The 12,165-nt window shown below is 37.7% G+C and overlaps 1 protein-coding gene across 2 annotated transcripts in view; it reads left to right on the top strand.

Annotated features, from left to right (window-relative positions):
- The first annotated feature begins 8,280 nt into the window (after positions 1–8,280).
- MOGAT1 (monoacylglycerol O-acyltransferase 1) overlaps positions 8,281–12,165 on the top strand; it is a 46,729-nt gene continuing 42,844 nt past the window's right edge. Inside the window, exon 1 of one of the 2 annotated variants that reach the window (XM_051983463.1) lies at positions 8,281–11,546. Coding sequence is in view for 1 of the 2 variants with exons in the window: in XM_051983462.1 (XP_051839422.1) it covers positions 11,612–11,705 (94 nt within the window). In the remaining variant the exon portion in view is untranslated. Of the gene's footprint in view, positions 11,706–12,165 lie in introns of both variants that reach the window. The other variant, XM_051983462.1, reaches the window with a different exon arrangement.

Below are 12,165 nucleotides of genomic sequence, written 5' to 3'. Positions count from 1 at the left end.
TCCTGAGAGCAAGGACCCTGCCTCTTGGGATGAGGTCGTCCGAAGTAGCTCCTGATTCGTTCTCGTTCTTCCCGCTCTGTTTTGGTTCTACAAGTATCCTGAGAGCGGTGGCTTATGGTATTAACAGACCTTGATATCTGGGGCAAAGAATCTGAAGGGGAGAAGGCCAAAGGGGAAAGGAGACAAGATCCTGAAACACCATAGAACAGGCAGTATTGTGGACAGCCCAGATTGCAAATCGATTTCATCAGCCCGGAGTGAAGGACCAGAAGCAGGATGAGGGCGCAGCCTAGGAGAAGAGGGACAGAGTAGGAGGCGGAGCAAGGGGATGAGCAAAAAGAGAAGGGGACACAGAAGCCCTCTATAGGCGGGGCCATAGTGGGCGGGACCTTGAGGAGAAATCGGTAGGTACAAACAGATGGGCGGGGCCAAAAGGAACGCGTTGGAGTGCCCAGGTGGGACTGTCCTGGCTAACGTTACTAGAACAAGGTCAAGGAGAAAGAAAAGTGTGCTGTCTGCTGGGAAGAAGGACTTCAATGGCAGTGACATCTTGTCATGGTTACCCTGGACTGAGCACCAGACCTGGAGTTCAATCCCAAATCCATAAAATGAGGGTTCCAGTTCAACAAACCTTAATTCGTCAATCAACAAACATTTAGTGAGCGCCCACTGTGCTAGCATCGGGGACACGGGGCAAAGAAAGAACCCATTCCTACTTTCATACAACAAAGGCAAGTTAACTGTGATTTTGATCATGGTGACTCCCCCTCCCCCACAAACTGAAGTCTATCTGTGACTAAATGTATGAAACCTAGAAAGTTGCCTAAAGGGTAAATAATTTCCCCAGTGTCAGACAAGATTTATAAACGCAAGTTTTTCTGACTCCACTAGTCTATGAAAAGGAAATTAAAAGAAGAAAAAAATTAAATTAATATTAAATTAAAAGAAGAAAAAAACCTTCTATATTCTATTGGATGTCGATAATAATAGGACAATAATACAACTCTACTTTGCAGAGCTGTTCAGAAAGCACTTTATGTTCTTTAACGTGTCTTAGAAATATGAGTTGTTAAAACTGGATCAAACAATCCAGGTATTGTTCTCTTCCTCCTTTATTGGGAGTTTTTCCATCTATTAAGGTAAGGTTTCTGGATTTCCTGGCCCTTGTGCCTTATCATTGACTACAATCTGTTCCCAATCTGTCTTTCCACCTTTATTTCCCAGTACACTTTAGCACAAAACCTTGACTTCATATATCCTGTCTTTTAACCACAATATGAGTATCCCAATTTGACCTTTTTATTTTTTGTGGTTTTTCAGGGTTCTGAGGTGGGTTTTTTCTCGATATTATTTTATTTTTCCAACTACATGTAAAGAGTTTCATTTTTGTAAGATTTTGAATTACAATTTTTTTATCAGTAACAATCTGATGTAGCTTATACATATGCATTCATTTAAAACATATTTTATATTAGCTATGTTGTAAAAGAAGTTAAGAAAACAGAGCAAAAAGGAAAAAAAAAAACATGAGAAAGAAAAAAACAAACCAAAAAAAGTGAAAATAGTATGCTTCCATCTGCATTCAGTTTTCATAATTTTCTCTCTGGATGCAGATAGCATTTTCCATTCCAAGTTTATTAGAATTGTCTTGGCTCACTGCATTAATGAGAAGAGCTAAGCCTATCATAGTTGATCATCACAATCTTGCTTTTACTGTGCAGTGTTCTCCCAGTTTTGTTTGCTTCCTTTAGCATCTTTCTAGGCTTTCCTGAAATCAGCCTGTTCATCTCTTGCTTGTAGAGCAATAATATTCCATTACATTAATTATCATAACTTATTCAGTCATTCCCCAATTGGTGGGCATCCACTCAATTTCAAATTCCTTCTGGCCCCTTTGTTGATGCTATAATTTCCCCCAATTTGAAATGCATTTCCCTGCCTTTTCCAAATGCCAGCCTTCAAATCTGAGCTTAATTCTCATTTGTTTAACAACTACTCAAGACCACTTCTTTTTCCCTCTCCTCTGAACTCCTCAAGTGCTTGTAGCTACCCTCTTTTTTTTTTTTTGACAAAAAAATCATTACATATTGTTGTAGAATTACAAAATATTAGGGTTAAAAAGATTCTGAGAGAAAATATAATCCAATCTCTTCTCTTTATAGTTGAGATGAGGAAACTCTTCATAACACTTTCATAATTCCAGAAAGATGAATTTATTTACCCAAGTCACATAGTAAATGGTAGACAAAATCTGAAAGGAAAAGAATGTTAATTAAATGACTTTTCCATTTTCCTGTAATACTTCTGGGTTTAGAGATGGTTGAAAAAGAGGCAAATGACATTTCTAAATTCCTTTCCCCCATTATATTGTAAGCAGTTTTAGATAAGGCACTGATTTGTCTTTTTTTTTTTTTTCCTTTCTTTGTATCCTGAGAATGTAGCACAGTGACTAACAACAATAATAAGAACAAATAAAGACAATTTGTTTTATGTGTGCTTTAAGGTCTGTGAAGTACTTTACAAATATTAGCTCATTTTATCCTCACAACTGTAGAAGATAGGTGATATTATTATCCCCTGTTTCATAGATGAAGAATTGAGACAGGCAGAGGTTGTGGTTTGCCCAGGTTCCTTTGCTAGTAAATCTGAGGGATATTTGAAGTCAGGTCTGCTTTTTGATATGACCTGGATCATCACTGGATTCTCTAGATAATCTTTGATGTGACTTCTTGGAACTCTAAAAATATAGCACTGCTTCAATTTAATTTGAGTTCAAAGGAAGAATGAATTTAAAATAGTGAACTAAGAAATTCTGTATTGTCTTCTAAGTGACAATATCTTTCGCAGTCTGAAAATATAAATTCAGAAGTTATTTATGTTAAGTTCTTATCTGCCAGTGACTTGAAGGTAAGTGATTCTATGAAAAGAAGATGACAGAAGGACAATGTTTATTGGTTGCAGTGTTTTTTATTTGCTATATATCAAAAGCTAGTCTGTATCTGATTCAAGTTTAAAGTATCTCCTTGGTGGAAAAAAAAAAGAACCCAAATCCTGGAGCCTCTCTTATCTTACTGTATAACATCGTGAAACTCATAACAGAAAAGAAAATCTCGCTCTATTGGCCAAAAATTGTCTGTGACCAACTAAACTCCTGAACCTACTGAATACTTTTAAGAGGTTCCACAGAGCAGCTTCAAGCTATCACAATTGTACAAGTCAGGTCCAGGATTTCAAGGAAGGTAGATAAGGTCTCCTACTCCTCCTAAGATCTAGCTATGAAGTTTCCTGATAATTTATAAATCAATTTAGTTGCTATATCATGAATAGAAGATGGGTACCAGATATACATTCTAGGTTTGTTCTAGGTTCCTCATTGCTTGTTCTAGGTTCCTGATAAATGATGCTATAATTTTAGATGAGGCATTTGGCTCCATCCAAGCAATAGACTAAATGCTGAATAGCCTATAGCTATTAGAGCTTGTGTGGTTTTTATATAGATGCAGGCAGCTGAAAACTTTTACTAATGCACCATTCTTAGATGACCAACTTCAGGTATTTTTGATCCTTTGTCATGAATAAGTCAGATGAGGCCAGACATGGGATTGGTAGAATTCCTTTGGAATGATGGGTTACATTCATGGATATTCATTAGCTTCTCTAGCTAAAAGACGCTGGTATAACCAACTTGCATAAATATTGTGCTGGTTGTGAGATCCAGAGACATAGATTGACCCTGGGCAAGTCACTTCCCCCAGTTTGCCTCTGTTTCCTCATCTGCCAAATGATCTGAACAAGGAAATGGCAAACCACTGCAAAGAAAAACCCATTCCACAGGCTCATAAAGAATCAGACACAACTGAACAACAAATATTCTGATCCATACAATGAGAATCCCCATAATGAAAATCACCAATCCCTAAGATCAGAGATCAACAGGTTTCTCACTCCATAAATGGAATGAGAAATAATTCACATTCATGGACAAGTCTCTCTGGATCTCAGATTCCTAATAGAAAAAATTGGAATAATGATACTTTTACTACCTACCTCACAAGACGGTTGTGAAGAAAATGCTTTGTAAAAGATGTTATCAAATATTTCACTGATGTACAAACAAAAGACAATGGAGAATCATGGATTCAGGACCAGCTCTGTCTTTGATCTGCACCATGTGATCATGGGTAACATACTTCATATCTTAGGGCCTCAGTTAATAATATTCTAAGACTCAATATAAAGTTATAGAGATCTTGACAGTTTCACACGCAGAATTTTCCGTGCTAATAAAATCAGAGGCCCAGCTAATAGACTCAGAAAAATGTACCAACATTTCTGTCCTAATTAGGGTCCCTATTCCTGGGGTCAAACGCTCTTGAAGTTATATTTCAATATAATAAAAACTCGTGACAGACTGGGTCACTCATTTAAACTGTATATATATATATATATACATATATACATATGTATATGTGTGTGTATATATATAATCTCCATATATAAGAGAGATAAGTATAAAACAGAAATCTAGACAATGCTGTGAAAATTTGGAGAGGGAAAACTCATTTGTACTTTGTTAAAGAATGGGATGGAGGGATCAAAGAAGTTTGCAGAAGGGTAAGAACTATGGGAAATGGGCCTTGTACAAAGACTGACACGAGTAGGGAAATCCATTCCAGAATTAAGTACAATATATGAGCAAAGGCAGGACAACAGAAGGTAGGATAGAAATGGTGATTGCTCCCATTTAAGGAGTTTACAAACAAATTTTCTTTATGACATTGCCTTCATGATTGGAATGGATTTTCCCCACTTATTTTATTCAAGGCCCATCTTCCTAAAACCCTCTTTGATCCCTTCACCCCACTCTCTACAGAATACTAATGAACTCTTTTCCCCCAATTCTCATAGTGTTTTGCCTAAACTTCTGCTCTGTACTCATCTCTCTTACTGATATATGGAGATAGGGCATAAAATTACAATTTAAATGAGTGATTCAGTCAGTCATGACCATTAATTTATCATATTGTAATAGAACTTCAAAAGGGTTTGCCCCCAGATTAGAGCCCCAAGTAAGGCAGCAATGATGGTTCATTTTTCTGGGTCTAGAAGCCTGGACCTCTCTGATTTTATTAGTACAGAAAATTCTGAGTGTGAAACTTCTCCAATATAGAATGTCAAGACCTTTATAACTTTATATTTAATCTTAGAGTATTATTACCTGAGGTCCTAAGTTATGAAGTATGAAGTATATTACCCCAACAAAAATTAGTTAGAATCCAAACCAGTTTGTCACCATTGAAGGATCATTCTCTGAATGAGGTGAGGGGAAAGGACAAAGAAGGAAGACTAGAAAAACTGTGACAAAGCAAGGCATATGGAATGAATGCACGCAAAAGCATATACTAAGTACTTGCTGTATGAAAAGCACTGAGCTAAATGCTGGAGATACAAATAGAAGAGTACCTATCAGAAGCAAGACAGAACACACCCTGAATCCAGGACTCCATGCTGCTTTTTTGTTTGTACTTTACTAAATATAATTAGGTAGAATGACATCTTTGCTTTTTTACTCTGTTCCTAAACTTTAAAAAATGCATCATTGTAAAAATAACTGAAGTAGAATAAGTGACAGAGGAAGAAGCACATTTGGAGAGAATTAGAAACTAGTAGTAGTCAAGTCAAAATTCAAGGTTGGAACTTAGGAAAGAGCCTAGAATGAGTAGGAGACTACTGAAAATAGCCAGAAAAAAAGACTCTAAGCAAGATGATGAATCTTAGATTTAACGGTTTTAGTTGCTGGACACAAACTTTGAGGCAAGGCACACAGGAAAGCAACAGTCAGAAGCCATAAAATGAAAACAACAATAATAATATTGACATATATAAGGTTTTAAAAATCCTTACAAGGAAGGCAAGATGAGTTAATGAGAAGAACACGACATGGAATCAGAAGACCTGGATTTGAATTCTATATTTGCTATTTACCACCAGTAGAATCTTTGACTTTCTGAGTTTCAGTTGCTTTGTCTATAAAATCAGGAGTTAGGCAAGTATCATTCTATGATGAAATCCTCAGATTCTTTTCTGATATGGTCCTCTTCAGACATTTGCTATCCATCCAAGGTTCACTCATCTTATACCAAAGAAGTTAATTTTTTAATCCTCTTGTGTAACTTCCCATTCATACCTATTAAATTTTATCATATTCAATTCAGGTTAACATTTTAGCAACCAGTAATCAGAATAGCAGATAAAGTTCAAATAGCCAGAAACGAGGAAAAGTATTAGGACCAAGACAAGAAAAGAATAATAATCATAGCAATTTTCCCGTTGGGAGGTTCCAGGCTTTTGTAGTGGAGGCAGTAATCAACCCCAGCATAAATAGCCCTGATTGAGTAGGTAACTGAGAATGCCACACACCTGTGGAAGGTATTCAGGGACAGTCATACAATGTACTTCACCAGACAGATATTAATATGGGCTGGGCCTCTGTTTCCATTGTCCCAGGCTCCTCACTACCACCACTTTCATCACAAGCCCTTCACATTTTTTTTCTCATTCTCCATATCATTTTTTTTTTCATTCTAGAGTAGAATTTCTTAAGATTCCATGAACTTTAAAAATATATATTTTGATAATTATTTTCAATATAATTGATTTCTTTTTAATCCTATGGATTTTATTTTATGTATATAAAAACATTCTTCGGCACATCCAACAACTTTACCAGAAGTTCATAGAGGCCAATGACCCCAGAAAAGGTTCTGATTTAGTAGGTGCCAGAATAGTAGCGGCTCTTTAAATACCAAGCTCTATATTATCATTAACATGTATGTGTATTTAATAATATCATTTCTATCATTAAGGTTTGCACACAACTCTACAACGGTAACATACTTAGCTGAGCACAAGACATTGATTCATTCATTCCATTCACTCAAAATATATCGATCTATCCGGAAGGAAAGAAATGATTTATTCTCCCCATCAGGGTCCCTGATGCGGTTGCACCGCATTCCACCAAGAGTATGGCCTCATTCCCTGTGGAACTTTGCCTTGTCACCTAGAATAAAAACATAACCATTTGCCAGCTGGATATAAGGGGGATCTGGTAGTTCAGATAATCTGATAAGTTTGCTCAAGAATATTGTGAATATTGAAGAATATTATCAAATATGATAATGGATATAAAGCACTTTGCAAACATTAAAACATATAGCATATAGCTTATCTCCAGTATGAGTATGTTGCACCTAGATAGTCGGGAAATGATTTATATACTATGAAAGAAGTCTTAATTGTAGCAAAAAGATAAAAAGGATCACATTCGTGGCTTAATCAGAGAAAGAAATTTGTTACTGATATTAGTTAATATCAAAATCTGTTTTCTGCTTAATGATGATTTCTAGGTGATTTGCAGAAATGATATTGTCTTGCATTATTTCTATTCTATGGTAAGGTTATATAGCTGGTGTTATATAGAGACTTTACATGGAATATTGACATTAGTATAAGTTTAACTGCCCCAATGAAAATAAAAAGATAAATTTTGCCTTTATGTAATATTTAATTTTTTATGTGTTCTGGGTAAGTAAAAAGAATGATGAATTAAGAACTTTTGTAGTCACATATAAGACAACTTTAATAAAATCAATTTAAAAGGTAAAGGCATCAACTTTAGCCTTTTGAATGAAAATATTATGCACCAACTTCCTGTATGTTGCATCTTCTGGAAAGACAATTGAATTCAATTCAATAGGCATTTTAAAAGCACATATTAATTACAAAACCCTGTGTTTAGTGCCAGAGAAAAAAAGACTAAAATAAAACTTGTCTATAAGGAGTTTACATACTTTTCAGGGGAATGATATGGACATTGAGCACAATCTCTTTAAGTTTTAATTCAGTATATAATAAATACTTCTCTTTCTCTGCAACACATGTTTTAAGATGAACTAAAAAATATCTTATTATGTCTACATTTTCCTTATCAATTTGTTCACAGGAACATGCTAACTTACATGATCCACTAATGTTTTATGTGGCAAAACAATAAGTATTTATTGGCAAAATCACAATGCTACTTAATTGCTGCTGAAGACAATTATGGTTCCTTGACAGGAAAAGTAATGATCCCTTAATTAAAGAAAGTGATTTTTAATTACTCATGCCTAAAAGCAGTCTTTTGTAATCCATGAAGAAATGTTAACAATCACTTTCCTTTACCCTTAATTGTAAGAGAAAGTGGGATCAAATAGGTCTCCAACATCTTGGGGCCTCTGGTCAAGAATGATTGTTGGCAATGTTGTGAAAAAAAGTTAGCCTTTAATTCAATTCAAAAAGCCTACTATGTTCTAGGCATTATGCATACAAAAACAAAAAAAGAAATAACTACCTTCAAGAAATTACAATTCTGCTGGGAGGAAATGAAACCTATAATAGGAAATCAATTTAAATAGATACATAATTAATACAACTCTCACTGGGGAAACTTCTTGCATAGTAACTGGGGGAAGTACTAGCAAATAGGGAACTCAGGAAAAGTCCTTTGCAGGTGAGTTGCACTACTTAAGAACAAGGATGTCATTTCATCTTTTTGATTGCAGAGCCTAGTACTAGCAAAGCTGATACGGGATTTTTAAAAACTTCTTTTTGATGGGGATGATATGGATCTCACACATGGATGTGAGAAATCCCTCTACTAATTTAGGTCACAGTTCATAACTTGGTAGATAAGTCTTGGTTAAAGGTCTAGAGAGATTGTGAATCCTGCTTGTTAATATCCTAGTAGCAAATATCAAAGTAAAATATTTGAATTGGGATCTTCTTGAATCCAAGTCCAGGACTCTGTTAATCATACCACACACAGCATTCTCTTTATTTCATTATGGTACCTCTCCCCTGAATGCACTTGCTGCTCAATTCTGCAAATTGTTCAATTAGTCAATATAACAGTAAAATCAGAAAAAAACCTATTAATTTATCACTAGTTGGTATCATGAAAGAATCATATTGAAACAAAAGCCAAGAGTTCAGTGGTTGTAGTGTAGATAAAATGTTAGTAACAACTCAGATTTATAAGCCCACCTTTGAGATTACAATGTTCTTAATATCTTATTTGATCCTCACAACAACCTAGTGCAGCAAATAGAGCAAATGATAATAACCTTATATTATAGATGAAGAAGCTGAATTGTGAAGTTTAAGTGACTGGGGCAAAGTCACCATAGTCAGGACAGAGCTAGGACTCTGGTCAAGTGACTTTAATTCTTGAAAGCTTAAATTCTCTCATCTGTAAAAAGGGAAGGATAATGATTCCAAGTCTAGAATTTTTAAAGGAAATTAAGGGTTGCTGTTGTTAAGTTGTATTTAACTATGACGCTACTTGAGGTTTTCTTGACAGAACTATTGAGGTGATTTGCCGTTTTCTTCTCCAGTTTATTATGTAGATAAGGAAATTGGCAAACAGGATTAAGTGGCTTTCCCAGGATCACATAGCTATAAAGAGTCTACAGCTGGATTCAAATTTAGGAAAATTAATCTTCTAGACTTCACTCTCCCACATTTTATCCACGTTGCTATAATTAGCAGATAAAATAATATTTTATATTTACATAATATTTATTTACATATTTACACAATGCAAATATCTCTTCCACTCTAAATCTATGAGTTCAAAGGTAAAGAGACTTAATCAAGTCCTCAGTTACTAGCACAGATAGAACTTCATTATCTTTTAGTCGCAGAATAAATGAAGTGAGATATGGCTCCAAAGGTGACATTTTCCACTAAAGGACATTATCAGTTTTTAACAGCATCAAGTATTAGAATCTTTTTATTTTGTCTTTTGGAAACTGGAAGGTGAAAATTGACCCACGATTTGCCACTTAAAAAAAAAAAACACACACACAAAACAAATTGGGAGTTGTCCCTCAGCCCCACTGGCTCTTAGGAATAGCCCTGACCTATTGCTAAACTTTGTTTTTTCTTTCAATAGTATTTTCTTTTTCCAATTAATTACATTTAAAGATAGTTTTCAACATTTATTTTTGTAAGATTTTGAGTTTCAATTTTTTTTTCTCCCTTCCTCGCTTATTTTCCCCTCCCCAAGAAAGAAAGCAATCTGATATAGGTTATACATGTACAATCATTTAAAATATATTTCCATATTAGTCATGTTATGAAAGAAAAATCAGAACAAAAAGGAAAAACCATGAGAAAGAAAAAGCAAACAAAAAAAGTGAAACTAGTATGCTTTCAACTGCATTCGGTTCTCTCTCTGGTGGAGATGGCATTTACTATCCCAAGTCTTTTGGAATTGTGTTGGATCACTGTATTGTTGAGAAGAGCTAAATCCATCATAGTTGATCATCACATAATCTTGCTATTACTGTGTACAAATATTCTCCTGGTTCTGCTCCCTCCACTCAGAATCAGTTCACATAAGTCTTTCCAGGCTTTTCTAAAATCACCCTGCTCATCATTTCTTATAGAACAATAATATTCCATTACATCCATATACTTATTCTATCGCCTTGCACTTTATTTTCATTGTCTACAAGATATCAGGTATCTTTCAGAGGCAGCCTGCTCTTGAGGATCTGAAAATCAGATTAATCATATACTTGTCATTTTCTTCCTTCGCAAGTGGGGGCGGGGTGGATGAGTCAGGTTTCTTATATTTTCCTTTCCGTTATCACATCATTATAAATGCCTAGGGGGCCTCTACTGCCTGATCCACTCTTCAGGTCTTCTTAGTGGAAGAGTCCAGGGATCGATTTTTTCCCCCCTCAAAATATTCGGCTTCCGAAGCTGTGTAAACCACAAAACCAAGCCCAGCAGAGTCCGCAGAAAGTAATTCCGCTCCACTTTTCTCTATTGATTCTCATGCCCATCGTTTCTCCAAGGAGTCATTTATTTCTTCCAATAGTTGGCTTGGAGTTCTTGGAATAAGAGCTGAAATGAGCTACCAAAAAAAGGTGGGGGGAATGGAATGGTTAAGAAGCAAAGGCCAGCTGTTTAGGTGATAAGCCATATTAGCTCGTAATAAACGATTCCGCTTGCTCAATCTGGTTGGTCTCGGCGGGTGAGATTACCCCCTCTGCTCTCGCTACAATCTTTACTTTCCTCGGTCTTCGGAGGCCGGGTCAGTCTAATTGGACGACCGACCCTCCCATGGCAGCTGCCACCCGGGCCCCAGGCGAGAACCTCTGGATGCCTGCCCGGGAATGATTGGGCAGCCCCCAAAGCCAAGGCAGGGTCAAGGCCGCGGCTCCTCCCACCCACTGGGCAATGGCCAGCTCAAGGTGCCCTCAGGCTGCAGCCTGGTTAGTGGCCGCGGGCTCTCGGACAGGCTCCCCAAGTACGCGGAGCGGGAGCAGCGCGGGCGCACCGGGGCTGGGGGCGGGGGCGGGGGCGGAGGCGCCGGGTTTCCGACTTCCTGAAGGTATAGGAGAGGAGCACCCGCAGGCAGCACCCGAGATCGGGCTGGCTCCGCTGCCCTCCTCCCACCTGCCCCGGCGGCGGTAACGGTCCGGTGATATCAGGTTTGCATCCAGCCGACTGACTGACCGACGCACCGACCGACGGACACACGTGTCCCGCGCAGGCCATGAAGGTTCAGTTTGCCCCACTAAACCTCCCCCTGGAGAGGAGGCTGCAGACCGCTGCGGTACTCCAATGGGTTTTCTCCTTCCTCCTACTGGGTAAGAGCCCCACCAGTTGGCTAGTGGGATGGGGATGCCCCCGGCCTTGAGGATCCCGTCCTGCCCTCGGCGCTGTCCAGTCCTAGGCAGTCCCCTTCAGGTCTGTCATCTCGGGCCCAGAATTTGACTAGCTAGCTGCCTCTCCCCACTCTGCTCCCACCACCCCGCCTCTCTTCCCCTTCCACCCAGAAGCGAAATCGTAGCTAAACAAATTATGGAGAGAGCTAAGTTTCACCCATCCAACCAGCCGAGGGCAGGACTGTTGACAATCATTTAATATAGGAAATATAGGCGCCTCTCTTTCTTTGGGTCAGGTATTAAAAAAAAAAAAAATACACCAGGGCTTTCCTTGCTGCCCGCAGCCAAGACAAATAACTGCTTTGATTTTTTTTTTTCCCCTTGATTTGTGGTGCAGAAAGGGGGGACGCTGGATCTGTATACGTCAGGGAATTGGATTTCT

This window comes from Antechinus flavipes, chromosome 3 (assembly GCF_016432865.1).
Source record: "Antechinus flavipes isolate AdamAnt ecotype Samford, QLD, Australia chromosome 3, AdamAnt_v2, whole genome shotgun sequence".
NCBI lineage: Eukaryota > Metazoa > Chordata > Mammalia > Dasyuromorphia > Dasyuridae > Antechinus > Antechinus flavipes.
The sequence above is the reverse complement of the archived record's forward strand: the minus strand, read 5'-3'. Positions and strand labels throughout refer to the sequence as shown.